At 36.8% G+C, this 25,000-nt stretch overlaps 1 protein-coding gene across 1 annotated transcript in view; it reads left to right on the plus strand.

Annotated features, from left to right (window-relative positions):
• jarid2b (jumonji, AT rich interactive domain 2b) overlaps positions 1-25,000 on the plus strand; it is a 177,968-nt gene that overhangs the window by 147,683 nt on the left and 5,285 nt on the right. The window contains exons 5-14 of the mRNA XM_056479618.1: positions 2,448-2,615; positions 8,220-8,416; positions 15,068-16,376; positions 17,436-17,950; positions 21,494-21,586; positions 21,859-21,977; positions 22,093-22,163; positions 22,291-22,405; positions 24,478-24,583; positions 24,809-24,991. Of these exons, the coding sequence (XP_056335593.1) occupies positions 2,448-2,615; positions 8,220-8,416; positions 15,068-16,376; positions 17,436-17,950; positions 21,494-21,586; positions 21,859-21,977; positions 22,093-22,163; positions 22,291-22,405; positions 24,478-24,583; positions 24,809-24,991 (2,876 nt within the window). The remainder of the gene's footprint in view (positions 1-2,447; positions 2,616-8,219; positions 8,417-15,067; positions 16,377-17,435; positions 17,951-21,493; positions 21,587-21,858; positions 21,978-22,092; positions 22,164-22,290; positions 22,406-24,477; positions 24,584-24,808; positions 24,992-25,000) is intronic.

Consider the following 25,000-nt stretch of genomic DNA (forward strand, 5'->3'; position numbering starts at 1 on the left):
TGGGGAAATGGTGGCTGGGCGGTATACCGGGTTCTAAAGATATATCAATATGATTCCCCAACGCGATGCAGTATTCACAGCCTATGCAGGTTCTGTTCACTAAAGTAGCTGTCGTTGGTGTGCTGCGTGCACGCGCACGCGTTCTTGGTAGCTGCGTGGTCAGCTCACATGTAATTTCGCGGCCGCAAATACATCATTACACGAAGACAGAGATGACATTTCTGGGTGAATTATACCTTATAAATACAGTATGTGACATTTTTAACGCCATTGTAAGGTGTTCATGTTCCTTTGAAGACTTGTGCGACTGCCTTTAAGCTTCTCTTCTGACCTTGAAAAAATAATTTGCTGAATCGTAGAAAAGCTGAACTAAGATCGTGTGGAGGGTCGAATCGAGATCGTGATCTTTTTTCGATTAATCGTGCAGCCCTATTTAGTATTCATATTATCTTTGTTAGCTAATCCTTAATATAAAAAAATGTTAAAATTACTACATCTTGCTTCAACTGAAATTTTACGTAAATTCTAAGACCATATTTCGATATTTAGATATTTTTGTTTAATATTTTTAATTTAGTTTATTCCTTGAACAATCAAGCTGCTTCACATGCTATCAGAAACGTTGTTCCACAGACAATAAGCATTAATCTGCCGTGTCGAATGCTGTATGCATGCAGTGACATCAGCATCGCAGTCATACTGGCGGCAGCTTCACTTTAATAGAGAGCTAATGAGAGCACATTCACAGGCCACAGCAACACGCTCATGTTTCATTCATGAAGCTGGTGGAGAACAGCGCTAGATAATAATGATAATTGTTGGCCGGTGTAGTGCAGACGTGCAGTAGTGCAGGTTTTAGTGTTCATAGGGCTGGAGGGGGCATCTTTAGTGCTAATGGGCAACAGCCATTTGACATGCATCACTGGGACTGTTTGTATGTGAAATATTGAGGTTGCCAATGCAGGTTTGGCTGTTGCTGGGCCTTCTCTGTAAAAGGCTGTGTGTCTAAGGAAGACTGCAGCATGATAATAATAATTATTAGTATTAGTGTCATTATTATTATTGTTGTTGTTGTTGTTGTTATATTATTATTATCATTATTATTATTATTATTATTATCATTATTATTATTATTATTATTATTATTATTGATGATGATGATGATGATGATGATAATAATAACAATAATAATAATAACAATAAAAAATAGCCCCATATAAGTAAATAAATAAATAAATTAATTAATTAAATTTGTGGCTTTAACTTTAAAGGATAAGTCTTATATTTTTAGTTTATTTATTTAATTTTATTTTATTAGACATGAAAAAATATTTGAATAAGAGGTTTAAATTCTTTATTATTTTATTTCAGTTTTGTCATCAGTTTTATTTGCTTAGAATTTTTTTATGCTGGTTTTTATTGTATTATTATTATTATTAGTAGTAGTAGTAGTAGAAGTAGTAGTAGTATTATCACTATTATTATAATTATTATTATAATTATTATTATTATTTTATTTGAAAAATGAAAACAATCATTAATCATAGGTTTTATGTCATTCCTTGTTTTTATTTATTTATTAGACAAATTAAACATTTGCCAAAGGGTTTCATTACATTTCTTGTTTTGTTGTTTGTTTTGTTTTTATTTTATTTTTATTTTGTTGTCATTTTATTTATCTATTTATTTATTTATTTATTGTTTTTTTATTTTATTTATTTAAAAAAAATTCTATTATTTTATTTAATTAAATTTAAATAATTTATTTATTTTATTGTACTTTATGTATTTTATTTATTTTATGTATTACCTATTTATTTATTTGTTTGTTTATTTGCTAGACAAATAGTCATTGGTCAAAAGGTGTACATTGGTCAAAAGGACATTGTTTTAGTTTTGTTGTTTTTGCTTTTTGCTTTGATTCTGCTTTTATCTGACAAATCACATTTGTTTTTGTTTGTTAGACTAATGAAAATAATTAGTCAAGCTTTCAATCTTTGTTTTCTTTTTCTTTTCTTATTTGTCAAATGAAAAAGTAATTTATCGAAAGGTTTCATGTAATTCATTGTTTATTATTTTCGGTTTTCCACCATGTGTGTTGAAACCAGACCTTTCAGCTTTCGAGCTCTGCCTGATCCAGGAGCAGTGTCTTTATTACGAGTCTCTTCACAAAGGGCTGTAATAATGCAGTGGGGCGCTGGTTATCATCTGGTGTTTTTGAAACCGAAGAGTGTACTGTAACACTCAGGCTTGTGCGAGCAGCGATCCTCAGTCTGCCACACTCTCTAATCTCATCCAGAGCAGCCGCTGATTTTCAGAGGATTACAGTTGCAATAGAAACTGAGATTACAGACTTGTGCCTGTTTATCCCATTCTCTTCAGCCACTTCTCAGGAAATGTGCCGGGCCTGTGCATGGCTTCCTTTAACGCTTTCTCTCATCTCACAGGCTCACCGGCATTACCCAGTAACATGGCCTACTTCGGCTGCTCTCAGGATGAGGAGGATCTGGAAGACGAAGATGAGATTGAAGAAGAGAAAGCACCCAGCGTGGCGTCCACGTCGTGCCAGTCCACACCTAAGAAGGGCAAACCACCTGGCAAGATCAACGGACTCGGTAATAAAAACAAATGGAGCACTATGCAAATAGAGATTATTTCATTTATCTGTGAAATGATTTTATGTATACATGGTGAATTTCTGTGAATGCATGCTGTGTTGTCATGAAGAGCATTTAATAGTTACATTAGTTGTTTAATTTGAGAGATAAAGTACATTGGCTAAAAAAAAAGTCAAATAATATTAATAGAGAACTTCAAAATTTGTATTGGTTTTCTGGATTTGCTATTAATCGATATGCGTTTTGGGAACAATTTTGATTGGTACTACTGATAATGTGTATTCAAAATGTCAAACAAGCATTTTATCATTGTTTTAGACCTTAAATAATAATGGAAAAAAGTAGATATTTCACACATTTATATTTTTATTTTGTCATTCTCTGCAAATATAATAATCATAATAAAAGTAATAATAATAATAATATTAGTAGTAGTAGTAATAATAATAATAGTAATAATAATAATAATAATAATAATAATAATAATAATAATAATAATAATAATAATATTGAACAACATTGAATTCATATTTCAAGTTCAGACTTCAAGTTCATTGCTGAAACTGCCACAAATATTAATGTAGATTAAGTTAATATACACTGCTTCTCAGGTTTAAAGAAATAATGCTTTCATTTAGCATTAAACTGATCAATAGAGTTTTGAACAGTTATTGTAAATCTATTTCATATAACATCTGTTCTTTTTTTTTTCAAGGAAAAAAATATTCTATATGTTATCGTTTCTATTTAATATTTGTAATTTCACAATATTTTATTTTTGATCAAAACAATGCAGCTTTGATGAGTACAAGACTTTGGAAAAACATTAATCTTATTAGTGTAAATGTACGAGACAGAGAGAGAGAGAGACAAGAGATGGGAATCTTGTGTTGGATTGGGACGTGACACTTCCGTAATAAGCTGTGATTTAATTAAATTAAGCTATAAAGTAATGAACTAACAGCTCTTTTACAACATTAAATTCATATTTTAAGTTTACACTTCAAGTTCATTGCTCAAACTGCCACAAATATTAATGCAGATCAATGATCAATGTAATAATTCAACAGGTTAACATGCGCTACTTTTCAGGCTTAAAGAAATAATGCTTTCTTTTAGCATTAAACTGATCAATGGAGTTTTGAAAGAGCTATTTTTATATATATAAAAAAATGTAAACGTTTTTTAAAGGAAAAAATTATTGGATGTGTTAAAATATTGTATGTGTTTTGTAATTCCACAATATTACAGTTTTGATCAAACAAATGCAGCTTTGATGAGCACAAGACTTTGAAAAACACAAATCTTATTCATGTAAATGTGCGAGAGAGAGAGAGAGGGAAGAGATGGGAATCTTGTGTTGGATTGGGACGTGACGCTTCCATCTTTCCACTCCAATTATCACTTTAGTAGGAAAGGCGGTAACAAGGTGTTTATGCATTCGGCTCGCAGCTGTGCCGAGTCTCTGTACACTACACACACTCTCACACACACCTCTACAAATGAAGGCGAGACAGTCTGAAGCACCTACGCTGAGTGAGTTTAAAGAGGGACAGCAAGGTATTGTGGGAGCATGTGTGTTAATGAAACATCATGTTCACAAACAAAAATAGTCTCCCAGCAGATAATTGAAAGACAAGAGACCCATAAAGTGTCTTTAAAGGTAATTTGATGATCAAGCTGGGATTTAAATATAAACGCATACAGTACGCTTACAAATTATAGTTTGATGTTTGATTTTTTGTTCTTTTTTTAAAGATATCAGTGTTATATAGATATCATAGAGCTGGGGTGCCCAAACATTTTTGTATGAATGGTCAAACACCAAATATCATTGAGAGCCGTGGGCCGATAGTCAGTTGCGTAGGTCATTTTTATTTCATAATGTTTAATATTAAATAGAAAACATTACTTTAAATCGTATTAACTAATGCAGTATAATTTTAAATTATAACTTATTACAATAAAAAACAAACAAGTTATAACACAGTGGAGTTCAATGCTGAAGACAATAATCAAGCAGAATCTGTGCCTTCATTTGCTCACTGATGTCTCTGCATTGTCCTGTATCCATCGGGTGATGCGGCATATATTTAAAACAAATTAAATTTAATTTACAACATTTGATTGAAACATTTCAGCTAGTTTTTTGCAGCTTAGCAATTAAAAAAAAGTTACATTAAATTAGAAATAACAGTCTCTAAACCATCCTCATAATTCTTCCTCTCTTCTCAGATGAGATGGTGGGCCAATTCAAAGGTTAACATGGGCCGACTTGGGTCCGCGGCCACTAATTTGGCCATCACTGTCCTTGAGGGATTTACTATTTTAACCTAAATATCGAAGTTCTTAATTTTTGTTTTTAGTTTTTGACTATTGTGTTTTTTATTTCTTTAGATCTTTGTCTATTTTTTGGCAATATAGATGTCCTACAGACATTTAATATTTTCTCCTAAATTTAGAAGGTCTTTATTTTTGTTTTTAGTTAGTTTTAGTTTTTTGTGTTTTTTTTTTGTTTGCTTGTTTATTTTGGTCTTTAGATCGTTGTTTGTTTGTTTGGTTGGTTCATTTCGTTTTGTTTTGTTTCGTTTCATTTTGTTACATTCTCTTTGTTCGTTTGTTTCATTTGTTTCGTTTGTCTGTTCTTTTCGTTTCATCGGTTTTGTCCGTTTAATCCATTCATTTCGTCTGTTTATTTCATCTGTTCGTTTCATCCGTTCATTTTGTCCATTCGTTTCATCCGTTCATTCGTTTGTTCATTCATGCGTTCCATTTGTTCCGTTTGTTTGTTTGTTCGTTTCACATGGAAATGCTATTGATTAAAATGTTTCATGTCTTATTTTTGTTAGCAAATAAAAAAAGTCATTGGTCAAACTGTTTATTGACAGTCACCATACTGACATGCTATAAATATTTATTTCATACATAGTTGTTTTTTTGGATATAAAGCAGTTGTTAAAATACACTGGAAGCCTTTATTTAAATATATATATATATATATATATATATATATATATATATATATATATATATATATATATATATATATATATATATATATATATTTTTTTTTTTATATATATATATATATATTTTTATATATTTATATTTTTATATATTTATATATTTCTATTTATCTATCTATCATTTATTTATCTATCTTTTATTTTCAAATAAAGACAAATTAGTGCTTACTTTTATTACAGCACACCGTGAACATTAAATAAATACAGTAGCAAACTGCAAACAAGGCTATAGTCTATATTTTATACCCTGAAATGATATAAATGTGTGACTGTCGAATGCTAACGTTAGATAAAGGAGTATGCCAATCCTAAACTTTCTTTCTATTACTAATTGTAAAAAAGCTAATTATATCATTATTTTATCATGTAAATGTCCTTTCCTTAGTTTGGTACTTCTAAACAGTTTATCTAAATTCCAACACATTGTCCAAAAATAAGTTTTGCCAATCAAAAACTTTCTTGTCTGTTCCTGTTCTTTCAACATGGATGAATTACCTCACTTTTATTTGTCAGCCAGTGTTAAGTGACCTTAAATGGATGTCTTGATTGCTTCAAATTGGCCTCCATTCAGGAATTTTCTGCTTGTTCTTTACGGTCTTGAGCTTTTCTGTATGTAGAGCACCATAAGCTGGTTATATTAGTGAAATGCATACTGTCCCGTGATCAAAAAAAGCTTTTGTTCCACCTCTCTCTCTTCGTTCTGTCTCTCCAGTGTCTGGATGCAGCCTGTTGTCTGACCGGCCGGTGTCAGATGTGACACTTTAATATGGAGCACAGGCAAAGCTCCAATCTCTCCCTCTCTCTGTGTCTCTCAGAGCGAGAAACCACAGTGCTCTGCTTTCATTCGCTGAACCTCTGTAACCCAGAGGCGTGTTTACATTTCTAAATTAAACACCTTTTATTGAGTTCAGCTGTCGGTAGCAGTTCCAAGCACAAGCCTTACAGCGCGAAAGCCCGTTCGTTTCCCTGTCGCTGACACGCTCTGCTGCCTGTTGATATTTAAACACTGTAAAATTAAAGTGAGCAGTCATAAATACAGAGAGCAGTTTGAATATGTGCTAATTAGAACCGTCCAGAGGGCCTGATAACCAAGCTGTCCAAAAGCAATGAAAAGGTTTCTAACAGCGTTGTCTGTAAAGTGCACATATGCTAACGTCAACTCAGAGATGTTACTAAACAAACTCAGAGATGAGGTTTTGTTTTGTGCTGTTTATTTTGCTTTTGTTTTGATTCTATTTGTTTTGTTTGGTTTTCTTTTTGTATTTTCTTTTTATATTTTTGTTTTATTTAGTTTAGATTTTGTCTTCTGTTTTACAAAAAACAAAAAAAACATTGTTTTCTCTTCTTTGATTGGTGTGCTTTTATTTTATATCAGTTTTGTTTTGTGCTGTTTTGATTTCATTTGTTTTGTTTGGTTTACTTTTATTATTTATTTTTTTTTAGTTTAGCTTTTTTTGCATTCGGTTTTACAAAAAAAGAGTTTGTTTTCTCTTCTTTGATTTGATATTTTTTATATCGATTTTGTTTTATGGCTGTTTTGATTCCGTTTGTTTTGTTTGGTTTTCTTTTTTATGTAGTTTTTTTCTTTTTTATTACTTTTTTACTTTTATTCTGTTTTACAATTTATTTTGTTTGGTTGTCTGATTTAGTTTTCGTTTTATATTTTTTGTTTTTAATCTAGTTTACCTTTTTAGTTTAGCTATTTTGTTTTTACTTTTGTTTTCTTTTTATATTTTTGTTTTTAATTTAGTTTAACCTTTTTGTCTAAATAGTTTTCTCTTTGTTGATTGGTGTGCTTTTGTTTTGCTTTTTATATCGGTTTTGTTTTACGCTGTTTTGATTTCATTTCTTTTGTTTGGTTTTCTTGTTATTTAAATATATTTTTGTATTTTTTTAGTGTTTAATTTAGTTTAGCTTTTTGTGTTGTGTTTTACAACAAAAGTTTTGTTTTCTCTTGTTTTGTTTGTATTTTTATATCTGTTTTGTTTTGTGCTGTTTTTTATATGTTTGGAGGGGGGGGTTGTTTATGCAATTTTATGATGCTTGTAGAAAGTTTAGTCTGCACTTTATTTCACTTGCTCAGGACTTTTTCTATATACATACAGAAGTGCTGATGGTTGTTGTTTTTACTGTGCATGTTTTGTCTTGCGGTGGAATTTATTTCTGTAATGTTTTTTTTTTTTTACTTTTACCACGTTCTGTCAATCACATGTCTGTCAGGGCTCTTCCTGTATGTAGTTGTCTGGTTTCTGTCACAGGGCATCTAGACTGTCTAAAACAGAATATGTATTCAAAATAGGCTACTAGTGTATATTGTATACTATTTTAAATCTATATTGAAACTAAAGGGGAAGTTAGGGTAATTTATTGCATCTGTTATATTGGTTGATATCCATCATGGACAAAATAATGTTCTGACAAAAGTCAAATTCGTTCATAAATCATCTTATACAGTTTCAAGTATTGTGTGCAAAGGCATGCTAATAAACATTATGCTTCCCCACCAAAAAAGAGTTTAATAATAAAGAATATTTGGTTATTTTATTAACCTTTTTTGTGTTTTTTTCTACTGCAGTGTTGAATGGCCATAAGGTACACAAGGACAAAGAGCTTACTCCCAGATCCAAAGCCAGAGAGTCATCTGTGGGGAGAGATCGCAGCGAGAGGTGTGATGAGTCTGAAATCTCCCACAAACACACGGCAGCCACAGCCAAGAGCCACAACACCAATGGCCACAACTACAGGAGAGCTGCAGAGGAGCTCCGAAAGCAGGTACATGTCCATCAGAGGCTCATGAGTAGAATAAAATGACTGGTTTTGCAGGTCAGTAAATATGCTTGATCTGCTAGTCAGTAGATGTTGAGGGGAATGGTTTGGTTCAGTATAATAACGTACAGTTCAGTACGCATTTATTCACGTTTCCACTGCCAAAAGCACCAAAATAGTGTAGCGCTGTTTTTTGATGGTGTTTTTCTTTCTGTGTATGTTTTGTCTTGCATTGAAATTATTTCTGTAATGGTTTTTACTTATTCCACTTGCTGAGCTTTTACATATGAAATAATGAACTTAATCACGCAGAAACTGCAATATATGAATAAATATTTGTTCTGGCAATCACTAAGCCTGCCAAGTAAAGGTACTGTTGGCAGTGGAAATACAAGCCTGGTCAGGGTGAGCCATGCCAAATTCTACTGTAGTGTATTATACTGAACTGTGTATCTCAGTGGAAAGGAGACAATTGAGTGCTACAAAATTCATTGAATAAAAAATGAGCCTCAGAGAAACAGCCATTTTGTATTTTAAGATGGGTTTTATGTAAAGAAAAGAGAATTAAGTCATGTAGTCTAACATAACCATATTTTAACATTGTAATATTAGGTCATACTTTATTTTGATGGTCCGTTTGTTGAATTAAGTTGCATTGCTTCTACATGCCAAAGAATTTTCATTAGATTAAAAGTAGACTGTTAGGTTGGGGTTAGGGTTCGTGTAAACTGACATCTACTTGTAAAGTTTCTTTTATTTGTGTGTAAAGCATCTGTTTTGTGAGAAGTGCTTCTCAAATGATATGTGAGTGACCTGTACAGCTTTATTGTAGACATTACCTCGAGCGAAAATGACGTCGACTGAAACTTTCTGTCATACACCACGCCCACCAAAAGGGTACCCTTGGTAGTGGAAACGCAAGCCTGATAAAGGTGACCCGTAGTAACCCGAACCATACCGTACCAGTCAGTGGAAACGAGCCATAAGTTGACATGTACTTGCAAAGTTTCTTATAGTCAGTTAAATGTCTGTTTAGCATCAGTATAAAGGATATCAAGCAGACAGTCTACTAATACTCAACTGGACCATCAAAATAAAGTGTCACCAAATATTATTTCCCTAATCTGTTGATATGATAACAGGCAATTGCAGAACTTGAGCAAATTATGAATTATGTTTTTTCCTCTACTTCTAATTATTAAAAAGAGCACAGCACATAATATTTACCAACACTATGTCACGACAATTTATACAGTTTTTATTGTGTACAATCTCATTTGTACATTTTAGTATGTTTTAGTATGTTCACCAAACAATGACAGTTGGGTTTAAGGGTGGGGTTCTGCCTCTAAAGGGCTATGCCTCCTTTGTTTTGTATGAGTTAGCCACTTTTTTTTGCCAATACCTGAAATAGTTACGTTTCCTTGTGAGATCAGTTTGGTAATTACATATTCATTTAAAAATAATTAAAATCATCAATAATTTTTATGTCTAAGCTAATAAAAAAAACAGCCTTCACCATTAGTATATTCACATTCTGTTTCTTGTACATTAAGAGTGTTGTAAATTACAGTTACTTAAATGTAAAATAGAAAGCAACAATGCCAAAGGGCCTTGCATCATGTAATTTTTTGTAAAACATAGGATATGCTGAATTATGTAAAATTTGTTGCTTACTACATATAAAGTGCTATTCTGATGCTTTTGACTGGGACACAGAACCAATTACGGTACTTAAATTCCTTTGTGTAATTCTCTTACTGGCCACTGGCTGCTAATAACAGGACTTTCTAAATGTTATATATAACCTCTTAAATTTTTTTTTGTTTTGTCCATGTAATCAAAATGACCTTTTATTTGTATGTATGAGAAGTGTTGGTCCAGTGTATTTTAGCCCTCATAGTGTAGCAGTAGTACCTAAAAGTGGTGGTTTAATGACTGATGCCGTGTTAAACCCTTGAGTCAGATAAAGCCTGTTATTACACTGACACATGCACATAAACACATTACCACTTGTCTTTTATACTTAAAACAATAAACAGGGATGATAGATGTGGCATAGTGCACAAAACTATGACGATCTACTAGACAGCTGTTGACCTCTCTGTCTTTCGCTCTTTTCTCTTTATTGCCTCTCTTTTTAAAAGCCAATTTTCATGTGTTGAAGAGCCATGGCATGAGCATAACCGATTACACATGCTATAAATGTTTATCATGCTGCTTTCTATTTTTGTTTTGAACGACTCTGAAAATTGAACACATTTAGTAACAGTCTATATGTGTACAGAATATATAAAGTATGTCGATGGAATAGTTTTGAGAGATAAAACAGGCAGTGGTAGTTCGAATGTGTTCTTTTTATTGTGGACTTTATGTATTTATTATGAGTGCTTGCCATTTCTTGATCTGGGAACAAGAGAGTTCTCATGCTGCTAACAGCGGGTGCAGATCAGGTTCAGCAGCATTTTTATTAAATTGCTTTGTGTGTTAATTGTTAGACCGAGTTACAGCTGTATTTATTTATTTCATTTCATCCATGGCAGTTACATTAAGGAGTCTTTTTGATTTTTGATCTTTTAACTGCTGGATATTTGGCTGTGGTATTTGGAGTTTGTCTCCAAAGGGAAAGCACAAATTTTAGATGTGTTTTATATATTTTTAATAGAAATATGTTATTATAAAGTGTAAAATGGTATTGAAGTTGAATTATTATTGGATAGTTCACCGAAAAATTTAAATTGTCATTGTTACTCATACTTTTAGAGTTTATTTTCTGTTAAACAAACAAAAAAAAAAAAGATAAAAAAAAAAAACTGTAACAATTGACTGCCATAGTAGAAAAAAAAAAACACTTTAGAAGTTAATGGTTGCAGGTTTCCAGTTTTCTTTAAGCTATTTTTTTGGTAGAAGAAAAAAAAGAAGGTTTGAAAAAAGTGAAGTAAATGATGACAGAATTTTTAGTTTTGGTTGAAACATCCCTATATGTATATAACATATATGTGCTTAATCTGTATTTACCATCCAAACTTATTTTTTTCCCCCAATCAAAATTAGTTTAACTTTGAATTTCTATTTTTTTATACACACACACACACACATATATATATATATATATATATATATATATATATATATATATATATATATATATATATATATATATATATATATATATATATATACGCATATCCATATAAGTAAATGCATGTACTTACATGTACAATATACAGGTACATCATATAACAACAATGGTATATCAACAGCAGGTAATACAAGTTGTACAGACAAAATATTTGCACCAGCTTCCTTCAGGAGACCTACATAGCGATTTCAAACTTTGGAAAACTTTTCAGGTTTTTTATTGACTATATACGTTAATTTTTCTAAAGCCAAACAATAAGACAATTCCCGCAACCATTGTCCAAATTTTTCCAAAAACAAGCTATTATAAGTTTTGCATGTAATAAACAAAGTTAACCTTTTCTTATCTGAACTAGTAAAAATGCTTGTTATAGGAAAAATATTTAGAATACACAGTTTTGGACTTTTGGGTATATCCTGTTTTAATACTATGGATAAAAAGTTTAAAATTTTCTCCCAGAAATGTTCAACCAAAAGACACTTCTGAAACATCATTGTCAGAACTGATACATTAAAATATAGTGTGCATGTGTGTGAGTGCATGCATGCGTGTGTGTGTGTGGTGTGGACTTGAACGCTGCAGATGTTCTCAGTTAAATCTTGTGCTATGCTGCAGCTGGCCTATAGCAACACATGATGTCATCTGTCCTCCCTCACGCTCGCATGAGTCCAAGATCTACTTCAAAAAGCTGGCCTGGTCTCTTGTCTGTGTGGGTTCTCCTGTTATTGTTCCTGGCTGTTAAACGGATTTAATCGCACATCTCTAGCCAGCCAACCTTTAACTGTTCCATCCTTCCTTCCATTCTCTTTCCTTGTTTTCTTCTGTGTTTCCTCCAGCCTGCTCTCCGTTTCCCCTTCAGGGGGTTGCCCACTGGGGACAGTCCATTGACCTGTATTCTCTTGCTTGCGTGGTTTCTCTCTCACTTTCTCTCTTCCACCTTTTCAGAAAGTCTAAATAATAGCTGGCAGCATGTGGCAGGGCTCATTTGCCCCCTCAGGCAGAGTTCTGGGCTCAGTGAGCCCTCTAGTGGTCATGATGCTCAATACACACAAAGCCAGACGCGAGACAAGCTCTGCTCAGCATCCAGCGTTATGCTGAGTGGGATTATCATTACCATCACATTCTGCACTCTCAGAGCCCTGCAGATGGGATGAGGCGTGCCGTAGACCACTGACGTGTTATTTCAAAAGAGGGCGGGTATGATGACGGGGGTGCTTCATAGACATGGCCGCAGCTGACATCATGCTACATTTGCTTACTCTACCTGCAGAGAGCATCCATCATGCCTGCCTCTGGGGCTGGAGTCTGTCGCTTTCTTTTATATTCTCCCCCTCTCCCTCCTGCAGTTCTTTTTTTCCTGCTGCCGACAAGAGGAAACGATTGATGAAGGAGGTCACATTTCAGTCCCCCTTATCTTTTAATAGCCTCTCTTTGTTGTGCGGCTGCACCTGATTGGAATACAATACAGCCGATGTCTTACTTCAAAGACACTCAGCTATCTCCTCGCCTGTCCGACAGCAAACCTCTGGCTCCGAGATCAGCACAGTCTGGACACCGTTCCCACAACAGAGACTCTCATTAAGGGTGTTCAGAGACTTTAAAAAGCAGAAAACACAAGTTGAAAGGATGGAGTGGGATGTGGGAGGGTGTGGTTCCACATCTAATGGCCTATTCAAAAGTGTGAAGTTATCAAAACGGGCCACATCATATAATCAAATGGAACAATTAAATGGATTCTTTGTTGTCAGGTGGAAAATTCACGTTGTGACACAAGCAATTGCTAGTATGATACTAGCCTTTTGGATAGATTTAAAGCCAAAGTCTTAAATTGGAACTTGCCCAATAATCTTTTCACCACAAATATGCAGGAATGGTTTGCATATCTGACTGCATCATTAAAATTAAATAGATAGTTTACCCAAAAATTCAAATTGTGTTATTATTTACAGCCCCTTCACTTGTAGCAAACCTGTTTGAATTTCATTCTCCTATTGTAGACCGAAGACAATATTTTGAAGAAAGCTGGAAGCCTGTAACTATGGACTTCCATAGTATTTTTTTTTTACTATGAATGTCAATGATTTAAATATACTACTCGGCTGTTAGAAAAGTATGTTCTATACCAGGGATGTCAAACTCCTTTCCTGTAGAGCCACAGCTCTACACAGTTTAGGTCCAACTCTAATTAAACACACCTGATCTTACTAATTGAGCCCTTCAGGCTTGTTTAAAACCTACAGGCAAGTGTGTTGAAGCAGGGTTGGAACTAAACTGTGAAGGGCTGCGGCCCTTCAGGAACTGAGTTTGACACCCCTATTCTATACAGTATGAATGTGACCAGTATGAATGGAACTCGGACGTATTACATCTGCCATTTTGTCATAATAGTGATATAACGTGACCTACCTGCGCGAGTTACGTTGCTTCACTCCCATTCATGAATTTTCTCGCGGGGAGTCATGGGATAGTGCAGCGTGCATCAGATGCACACTTCAGAATCTCGCCAGAAGTAGAAGGTCATCCAGGTACTTCTCGCATACTGTTCTTTGAATTCCATGAATTTGGACATACTACTCAGCTCGTATAGTGTTTTTAGCATACTATATAGTATGGAAGTATGTGATTTTGGACGCAGTCATTGTCTTTTGCACATAAACATTTGAACCCAATCAAGGAGGGGTAAATAGTGAATAAATATTCATTTTTGGGTAAACTATCCCTTTAAAGGTTTGTTGACAAATTCAAGCCACATTTCAGGACTCTTTCTTCTCATCCAGTGAGATATCTCTGATGTCAGGAAGCACATCGTGTTTATTTCACCTAGAGTTTTAGCCCACTAAAACCCTCCGGCTGCATCTTCTTTTCTTGGCTCTATAAGAACACACACATAGGAAATCAGATCCTTTCTGCCTTGCCAGAAGAACAGAGCCAAACAAAACAATGTGAAGAGAGAAGTCGAGGCTGACAATGTTTGTAGCCTGGCATAGTCAAATTCCCATGGCGGCTGTTAAACAATGAGAGACCGGGCGTAACCCAAGCTGCATCTGCGCTGCTGTGAAGTATATTGGGGGCCTCAGATCAGCTGAAAGCACTGCTTCTTTTATTTGGGGCATTAAAGCCAAATTTGAAGAACTTTAGGTTTCTGTACTGAATAAAGCAGCCGATGAATTGGTGCTTGAATAGGGTTTTATGATTAAACTACACTTCTAAGGATTTTTCACAGCTGTTGGCACTGAATAAAAAACATCTTTCTTTTTCTTCTTCATCAATCTAGTACACTTCCCCTCCCTCTTTCTTCCCTGCTGTTTCCCCTGGTTTGGGGTTTTTGGAGCTCTGTTGTGGTCTGTATTATTGTGTGAGTGGAGACATGAACTGTGACTGTCTTGGTATGCAAATAAAGGTTAGGAGCTTATTCTTTTCAGTCAGGATTTGAAAAATCTCACAGTTCCTTAGCAAGTTGCATTGATTTACTTTGTTGCATTATGATAACAATCTTCTTTCTCTGTTCACTCTAGGTCTCAAAGGTAAATGGACTCACAAGGGCATCATCAGTTGGCACGCATAAAGGCAGTGCCAAAAAGCAGAAAGACTTCCGTCTGCCGTCCAAAACTGTGAAGTACACAGCCACCGTGTCCAAGGGCCACGTCACCTACACCAAAGCAAAACGAGAACTGGTTAAAAAAGCCAAACTCAACCACAGCAAGCACGCAGCTTCTGCTGGCCTCCGTGCTTACAGCAACAACCATCACCATAATTCTCATCATGCAACCAGCAATGGCCATGGCCGGCCCCAGCTCTCTCACTCAGGAAAAGCCCAAAGTATCAATGCAAAAACCCGCAAACAGGTGCTATTATCGAATGGGGTGCATAAGATGACTAATGGGAGCCGGCTTAACGGCAGGCTAAATGGACGCCATAGTGCCAGGGAAGAGGAGGTTGTTGACCGACCAGTGCGGCAAGGACTGCGGAACTCTAAGCGCAGAAGTGATGCCATGACAATGCTTGGAGCTGTAACTGAGAGTGAAGAGGCTAAAACTAAGCAGCATGCCACTGAGGTTAAGAAAGCTAAAGTGCAGCCTAGCCCTCTGGAAACTCGCAGCAAGAAGGCCCTGAATCAGTTCAAGTCCCCTAACACAGTCACTATTGCACATAGTATCACTGAAATGGCTGCCTCCCCTATTCAGAAAACGGGTCCTGCCCCTCCTCCATCTCCCCCTGCTGCTCCAGCTTCCCCGTCCATGCCCCAGAACCCTGCAATCCCTGAGCCAGCACGACAGCGACCCAAACGTGCCTCTGCTGGCAAACTGATGTTCATTAGAAAAGCACAGCAGAGGGCCCAAACTAATCCTACCCTCAACCGGACCACATCCACTACCTCAGCCAGCAAGTCCTTCAAACCAGCAGAGCCCACACACACGCCTCCACCTCGGCTGGACAGAGACAGGGAGCGTGAGAGGGAACGGGAGAGGAGCAGGGCGAGGTATGCAGCCTTGGGGGATGTGCCCGTTTTCAAGCCAAGCTCCAGGGAGTTCCAGGACCCTTTGGTGTACCTAGACTCATTTCGAGAACAGGCCGAGTCATGTGGACTGTGCAGAGTGCTGCCTCCTACTGACTGGAGGCCAGAATGCAAACTCAATGATGAGATGCGTTTTGTGACACAGGTTCAGCGCATCCACAAGCTGGGCAGGCGTTGGGGCCCCAATGTTCAGAAACTTGCCTGCATTAAGAAGCACCTCAAATCTCAGGGCATCTCAATGGATCAGCCACCTGTTATAGGCAAGTCTTTTAAATCCTCTGCATTTATATCTGCTTTTGTTTGTGTAGGTCAAATCAGGACATGGAACACTACTGAACTGCAGAATTTAAGGCAGCTTTTTCAACCTGGAATTTTCTAGAACCTAAGGCATTAGACTCTATAGAGCACTGATACTGCAAAGGTAAATGTGAGAGTCTAGGGTAAGGATGGCCAAATATACTAGCACAACTGCTCGGCAGAATTTAGCTTGTACCCTAATCAAATATGTCTGAAAATCTTACCAGATTTTTTACAATACATCAGAGGAAAGTGGGCTTCATATAATTAAAAAAGTACAATCTATAGGGTATTAGCCATCCAGGAGTAGCTTTGCTCATCCCTAGGTTTTAGTAACCTGCATATCAAGAACTTCAGTTGCAATTGAAACAACGAGATGCAAATGTAGCTAGGTTGCCCAGGGCTTGTGTTTATGTAAATGTTTTTCAGCATTTCAAGTCAATAAACTGGGGAGAAAACAATTAGTATGGAAACTGACCAACAAACATCCTCATGGTCCAGTCTTAACATATGTTGTCAAGTCTATTGTCTGCCGGAGGCAAGGAAACCCATATGTCAAACCAATTGCCTATTAGTTTTTGTCAAATATTTTCCAGCATGATACAAGTTTAAGCAAGCAGCCGCAAGCCTCAGAATTTTGTGTGCTATTTGAAGATCCAGTTATAATTTACAGTTGAAATAAATGTTCATTGAGTCAGTCAGACTGCCACCGGTATGCTGTATCAATTCCTATGAGAGTTTTAAACTCTTGGTCATTGAACTTTGCTGGCGCTGACTCGCCCTCAGTCTTTTAGCTCACTTTCTGCAGGTGTTAGGTTTCATTGCTTCACAAGACAAATAAAGATGCAACTCCAGATTACTCTAACATATTCAGAGAATTAATGGGCTGTGAAATGTAATGAATTTTAATTTTGGAGCTGTCAATACCCATTTGGTGGCAGATGGTGCAGTGTCTTGTAGTTGCAGTGATTTTGAGTTGTTTGGAAATTATATATTGTCTGTTAACACACCTTTCCTATCAAACAGTTTTCGCAAGTTTAACAATCACTTCTTCCATCTCACCCCTTCAGGTGGCTGTGAAGTAGATTTGGCTCGTTTTTCTGAGCTGGTCTGCGACTTGGGTGGAATGCAGCAGGTGATGGACCTGAAAAAATGGAGCCGGCTGGCCGACCTGCTTCGCATTCCCAAATCAGCACAGGATCGTCTGGCCAAGCTCCAGGAGGCCTACCTCCAGTTTCTGCTCTCTTATGACATGCTTTCACCTGAGGAGCTCCAGCGTTTGGAGCAGGAGGTGCGGGCAGAAAAGGAGGCTCTGGAGTGCAAGCGGGGACCCCTGGAGGGTCACTCTGATAATGGCCATCATTCTCTGGCTCTTCCTCGTTATGAACCTAAGAATGGGCTCAATGGCCTCAGCCATCGCAATGGCTTCCGCAATCACCACAAAGAGCCAGACATACAGCGGCAGGCTGGCCGCCGCAGACTGTTTGCTCAGGAAAAGAAAGGGGAAAAAGTGGAGAGTGAAGAGGCAGTGGAGGAGATGGAAGATGAAGGTGTTCTCAGTGACCAGCACAAATGTATATACAAGGTAAGAGAGGTGATAAATAATGCAATGGTTTTATTATGGTAGTCGTAATGCCAACATTTTGTGTTCCTTTTTGAAATAGAAATATCATGTGCCAAACTTGTTTTGTTCACTTTATTTGAGTCATTCAATCTGGCAGATGTGCTGTTTCTTCAGATAGTGAAGTGTTTATAGAGGGTTCACCCCTAAGGTTCCAGGGATTGTGCCAGAATCAACTGATGTCTAGGTTTGTCTGAACGCAAAGCCACACTACTGTGGAAGGAAGTGTTTTGGGTTTTAATGCTGTCTAGGATGGTTTTCTATGTTCTGAGTCACAGATTTGAGCCTGAGCTCTTCATTCTCCTTTAACTTGCTAATCTGCTTATATGAGTGCCTGATAAACAGCGTAGATTTGTTTGGCGCCATGACTGAGTCCACTAGATTCTTTCAGTGGTGCACCTAGCTCTGTGAGTTCATCAACACTTCCGGAAACTGTACCTGGATGATGGAAGCTTTCAACGGTGCTTTAGACTGAGCCGAGCCCAGTTTGATGAGCTGGTGTCGACAGGAGGATTTCCAACAACAGGCACTATGTCATAATTACGTCCACACTAGAGCAAGCTCCTGATTGGTTAACACGAGTCTCTGTTAAAGTTTGGTTTTTCCAACTCGAGCAAATCACTTTATTCGCGCATCAAACGTGCAAAACACTCAATCGCGCCACTTCATTAGCATGAAATGCGTCATTCGCGCCGCCTCATTCGCATAAATCATGCCGCAGGATGTCTATTCGCATCTTTGCATTGACTTAACATGTAAATCACTCACACTTGACAATTTATCTGCGTCTGGTGTGAACGAACCATTCGGAAGTAGTGAAAATCGAGGCAGCTCACTCAAATATAGGGCAGAGTTTGTGTGGTTCTTGTGTTTGTGAGAGGACTGATGGTGAAGGAAAGAGAGAACAGTGAGTGGGTGGGTGGTTATCTGTGAGAATGGCTGTTGTGTGAGAGGCCTTGTTCCCAGGCCCTCAGTTCCTTGTGTATGTGAGTCCAGGTTTGTAGATATAGTCTATGTAAGGTGACTCCGTCTGCCTCACCAGCCCTATAAAAATACCCTGCTGACTCTTATAGCACCCTGTCTGTCTGCCTGTGTGTTGTCTGAGGTAACACTTTCTGCTGGGTGGTACGATAAAAGTGGGCCTCTTCACAGAATGATGCCTGAATATAGGTCACAACTGAGCTTCTCACACACTACACTTCTGTTCATTTCCAGTGCAGTACCTAGCAGTTGTCTTGTTTATAGTTAAAAGTGCTTTCATGTGGTTGAAATTGTGTGTAGCGCCTAAGAAAAGTTTAAGGAAGTCAACAATCTGTGGATTTTAGAGTAATTGGGTAAATTCGCAATCTGTATCTTAAAACTAGGAAAAGGAGAATTGCCTAATGCCTTAAAGGAACACTCCACATTTTTATTTAAAATAGACCAATTTTACATCACCCCTAAAGTTAAACAGTTGAGTTTCACAAATTTTGAATCCATTCTGACAATCTTTGGATCTGGCTGGAGTATTTTTAGCTTAACTTATTATAGATCATTGAACCGGATTAGACCTTTAGCACCTTGCTGTAACGGAACAGTTTTGATAATTTTCCTGTTTAGAACTTTACTCTTCTGTACTTGCATCATGTACTGACTGTTTGCTAGTTTCTAGGCCAATATGCCAGTGCTTGAAAATCGGCTAACTTCCATCAAAATAACCAATGTTGTATCATGCTATGAGTGGGATGCTAATGGTTTAATTTCATTCAATGAACTATGCTAAGCTAAAGTAAAAGTGCTCCCACCTGACCATACATATTTACATTAGATGTCGCCTACATTGTCTATTGGAAGGAATGCGTCACTAGAGCTGCCATTTTGGTACAGTGTAGCGCTCCTTGGAAATTAATATGGGACCAACGTGCAGTGGAGGCCTGGCCATCCGGAGACAGATATTTATATATATATATATATATATATATATATATATATATATATATATATATATATGTATATATACGCATTTATACATGTATCTTTGTTCTTTGTTCGGGAGTTTTCCCGGTGGTCAGTATGCAAATATATTTTAAATTACAAAAATTATAATTTTACATCACTTTTCTACATGGATGGATAAGTGACCGCATGGGCATTGCCCACAAAGAGCCTGTGTTTGTATGCATGGAAATGTCTTATCCTCCCTCCCTGTTAAATTGATCTAATCCATGTCCTGAAACACACCCCCTTCTCCCGCTTTAACTTCTCATTCCAACAGAGGGAGCGATTCGTTTATGATTGAATCTCCATTATGAATGATTTGTCTGAACCATTTATATCCCTTCATCTCAATGTGCACATCCACCTTTCTAATCTAAATGTGTGCACATTGTATGCACAATGAGGTGCAGGCACTGTTATGTTATCAGACACCCTTAAGTTAATTAAAAAACTAGACGTTACTGCTGTTTCTGGCACCGCAGCATCTTGTCATAATTCTTTTAAATGGTTTGCTGACTTTATTCATCAAAACTAGCATAAGTCTAGAATTTATTGCGAGTTGGTGCTACTTTGCCTCATAATCAGTGCAGTAATTGACTGTATTATCATCAATAATGTTACTTGTTGAGCACAAAAGTTCGTAACATTCAAAATCGTAAAAAACGAAATCTTACCTACGAAACGTTCTGCCTTTATGCTTTAATTTCATTGTTTGCTTGTTACTACAACCGTACACAGCACAGAAGTCCAGCATCTTCAGATTGGCTTTGGTCTTTAGTAGTGCGGTTGAATGACATTTGTCCTGGGAGCACTGTACTAATATGGCGGAGGTATTGATGCATGTTCAGGTCCATATGCAATATATATATATATACCATTCAAAAATTGTAAATCTCATCTGTTTAACTTTAGGAGAGTTATATTTTTTAAAAATAAAGTAACTTTAGGTAAAAAAAAATGGGGGAAAATGTGTGTATTATAGATTGATCAACTGAAACAGCTAATCTTAAGGATAATTTGAGGAGAACAAATATTTATTATTGATGCATAATATATTAGCAGCTGTCTAAGTATAGGCCGAGATAGGCTTGTTTTTAATATTATTGATATTAACCTGATAATAAAATAAATTGTGTTATTTCTGATTATTGATCCACTTCAGATGTAACCTGCTGGCCATTAGGGTTTTGAATTTTGATTGGTTCCTTCCACATGGCGTGTCCCACAGCCGCTACATACATAACAAGAGATTGTACTCCTGAAGAAAGACATTTCCTTGTGCTTTTGTTGATTTCTGCAGTTACGGTTTTGAAATAAATTTGCCAACTATGTTTCTTTGGATTTCAGTTAATATCAATATTTGTATTTATCAAGCCAATATTGTTGTCAGCCAAAATATCCATATCGGTGCATATCGGTTTATGCTAACATTTATGTTACACTAAGGCTGAGTATTTTAAGGAAGACAGAGATACTTGCTTGTGTATTTTGCCATTTGTCTTACTGATTTATTTGTTTTATGCTTCCCAGGGGAGATCGGTATCTTTGACCACCTTTTACAGAATAGCAAGAAATACAATGATGATGTACTTCAACAAAGAGCCTGGGGCTGCTGAAGTTGAGGTACATGCATAATGCTTCCTTTATTTTAACCATTTATCAAATGTAAATGTCTATGTTTGTTATTATTCCTATATAATGTCAGTTCTGCTTGTACATTGAAAATAAAGTGTTTCAGACAGAGTTATATATAATTATAACTGTTCTTTGACAAATCGTCTTTTAGTAGCGCATATTTTCTGCATCCCAAGACAGTTGTGTCCTTGTTTTTTGTTTTATTTCTTCCTTCCTGCCACTTCTCTTCATCTCCATCTGTCCTGCTTTTCTTTATATAGCAAGATTACTGGCGGATGGTGGAGCAGAGGGACTGCCATGTAGCAGTGCATTATGGGAAAGTGGACACAAACACACATGGAAGCGGCTTCCCTGTGGGCAAGTCGGAGCCATTCTCCAAGTAAGAGCTGCTTTCATTTGAGATTAAAGGCATTGTGGAAATATGCATTGCTGTTTTATAAAAATGATGTTATTGTAATCTCTCTTGTTTTCTGTCTGTTTCTCTTTCACCGCAGGCATGGATGGAACCTCACTGTCCTTCCCAATAACTCTGGATCCATTCTGCGCCATCTTGGTGCTGTGCCGGGTGAGTTCTCTATCGTCGTTAGAAGCAGAACATACACTTCTCTCTGCATTATGGAATGTTTTTTATTATTATTATTATTATTAAATAGGTCTTCACTCCTCTTTCTGACTCTTTTTCTCATGCACAGGGGTGACTATTCCCTGGCTGAACATTGGCATGGTCTTTTCTACCTCATGCTGGTCACAAGACCAAAACCGCCTTCCATACATTGATTACTTACACACTGGTGCTGATTGCATTTGGTGAGTTTTCATTATATATTTCGTTTCGCTATATATGAGCAATATCACACGAGTAGCAGACCTGTATGGCTGTATATCGGCACTGGTGGGAGGTGTGCAAGTCTAAAAATCTGCAGCTGACGTCAGAACAGCAGAAACTGTTGATACTTCACCAACGTCATTTTGAAGCTAGTATTTGAAAGATTCTCTAGCATAATGTCTAAAGTGATGACAAAACAGGTGATTTTGCTGATATTTTAAGATTATAAGGCTGAACGGCATGAAGTGCCATCAGTCTAGAGACATTTCTCAGTATTTCTCTTGCAATTGAGCGATCACAATAATTAACCCTGATAAAGCCAAAGTAACGCAAAAACTACCAGATTACTGTTGTGTTTGTGATGAGGAAAAACGCTAAACACATGGTGGGCATTTCTTCTTTCTTTCTTTTTACTGAATGAGTCTGCAGTAATGAAAACAGGAGACACATTAAAAACAAACAGATGGCCAACCAAAAAGTAGCTCAGGGTTATACAAAGAGTGGCCAACACAACATGCATACATTCCTGATATGCGAGTACATCTCACACTCCATACACTACAATTACTATGGTATAAAAACAGCCCTGCAACATAAAAAAGGGAGAGATCGACTTAGGATGTCACTCACCAATTTTATAATGTTTTGATCAGCTGTAGTTTGAAAATACACCGATCTTTTCTCCTCTAAAGCCTCCTTTCCACTGCAAACGACAAACAACAAGTGACAGACCGGAAGTCATTAATTTCCAATAAGGAGTAGTCCGGAAGCTGTGTGGAGTTCCAATCATCTCCGTATGCGGAAAATTCAGATCCGTATTGAGCTGCGGATACGTTGAAATATTTGAACTCCTGCGACTAGAACGGATGCGACCGGCCGACCGGATGTGATGTAATCAAGTGTTGTCCAAGCTGGTCCGCCCGCACGAGATGAGAAATAGGAGTTTTTTCATTATTTTTTTAATCAGAAAAAAGTCTATATCAAAAAAAAAAAACCTTCAAATCATAAAAAAACTATTTTTTTATGCTGTCTCCACATTCCCTCCAAATTTTTTAGCGGTCTATAACGGACGAAAAATAAAGGCTCTTGCTTTTGCACTCCTTTATTTCGAACACTACGAGAACAGCCTCTCTCCCATCATGTGCGACAAAACTGAAAATTCTGTGTGACTGCCACAAGGGGGCGTAATCCGACAGTCGTGTCCAAATATTGTGTGCAGTAGAAAGGCGGCTTAAGGGCTTATGCGGTCTGTCGCCATCTTGTGGATGGACAACGTCAACCGTCTTTGCTCTGCTCAATGACAGGCTGATGGATGCCGACGCACTGTATCTCAGAAATTATAAATATTTCAAATAGGCACTATCCTTATAAATAAACTGTATAGATGCAATCTAAACAACTAAACAACAGCTATATTTGTCAAACTGTAGTGAGTTTATTAATCTGCTGTCACTCTGTGGGGGGTGGAGTAATACAGAAGGGTGATGAGGCTGTACAAGTTCTAATATTGCAGAATATCACACGGCTATCAGCCAATCAGATTCGAGAACCAGACAGAACTGTTGTGTATATGTGTATGTAATAAAATATTAATAAAACACTTTAATAATAATAAAGCATTCCTTTACTTTTAGATCAGGTTTAATACTACTATACTATTAATACTACTAATAATAATGCTATATAGTACTTAATATTTAGCCATTTAGTTTTACAGTTTATTTTAATTACATGCCAAGAAGAAAATCAAATGTTCATATTTAATTAATACACAGATTTTCAACAATTCTTAACACTTGAAGTTGGCTGTATTAAAATGTTCTTCCTCTAGAGGGCTCTGTGCTCTGTAATTCATACAGTGAATTACAGTCTTCATTCCGCTCACGAGAGGATCAGCTGTGATTCTTTTTTTTATGTGCATGACTCATCATCATAAAGCCAAGTTCTGTTTCCATGGCAACAAATCTGGTTTAGGAGCCACTAGAGACAGTGCTGTTGTGTTATGTCATGCAGACATTGACACTAACTGGAAGTTCTGCCCGTCCTATTATAGGTATTCCATTCCTGCTGAGGAAAAGACAAAGCTTGATAAAGTGGTGCACACACTGCTACAGGCCAACGGCACGCCGGGACTGGAAATGCTGGAGAAGAATGTTATGGTGAGATATTGCAAACAACAACAACAAAAAAAGCTAATTTTACAAATGTATATACAAACAAATCTGTTGTCTCAATGTGCACTTGAGATCCACCAATCCATCCAACAGTCCAATCAGACTCCTATGATTAAAATCTTTGTTGTTGTTTAAGAAGCCATTTAATCTAAAGTGGTTACTTTCATTTAATTCAGATTTTTTTAGGTCTTTGCATTTATTTGTTACCAGATTTCTCCAGAGGTGCTTTGTCGTGAGGGAATAAAGGTCCATCGTACAGTCCAGCAGAGTGGGCAGTTTGTGGTGGTCTTCCCCGGTGCATTTGTGTCCAGGGTGTGCTGTGGCTACAGTGTGTCTGAAACTGTGCACTTTGCCACACCACAGTGGATGAACCTGGGCTACGAGGCTGCTAAGGTGAGACTT

The sequence above is a fragment of the Danio aesculapii genome, chromosome 19 (genome assembly GCF_903798145.1).
Source record: "Danio aesculapii chromosome 19, fDanAes4.1, whole genome shotgun sequence".
Taxonomy (NCBI): Eukaryota; Metazoa; Chordata; class Actinopteri; order Cypriniformes; family Danionidae; genus Danio; species Danio aesculapii.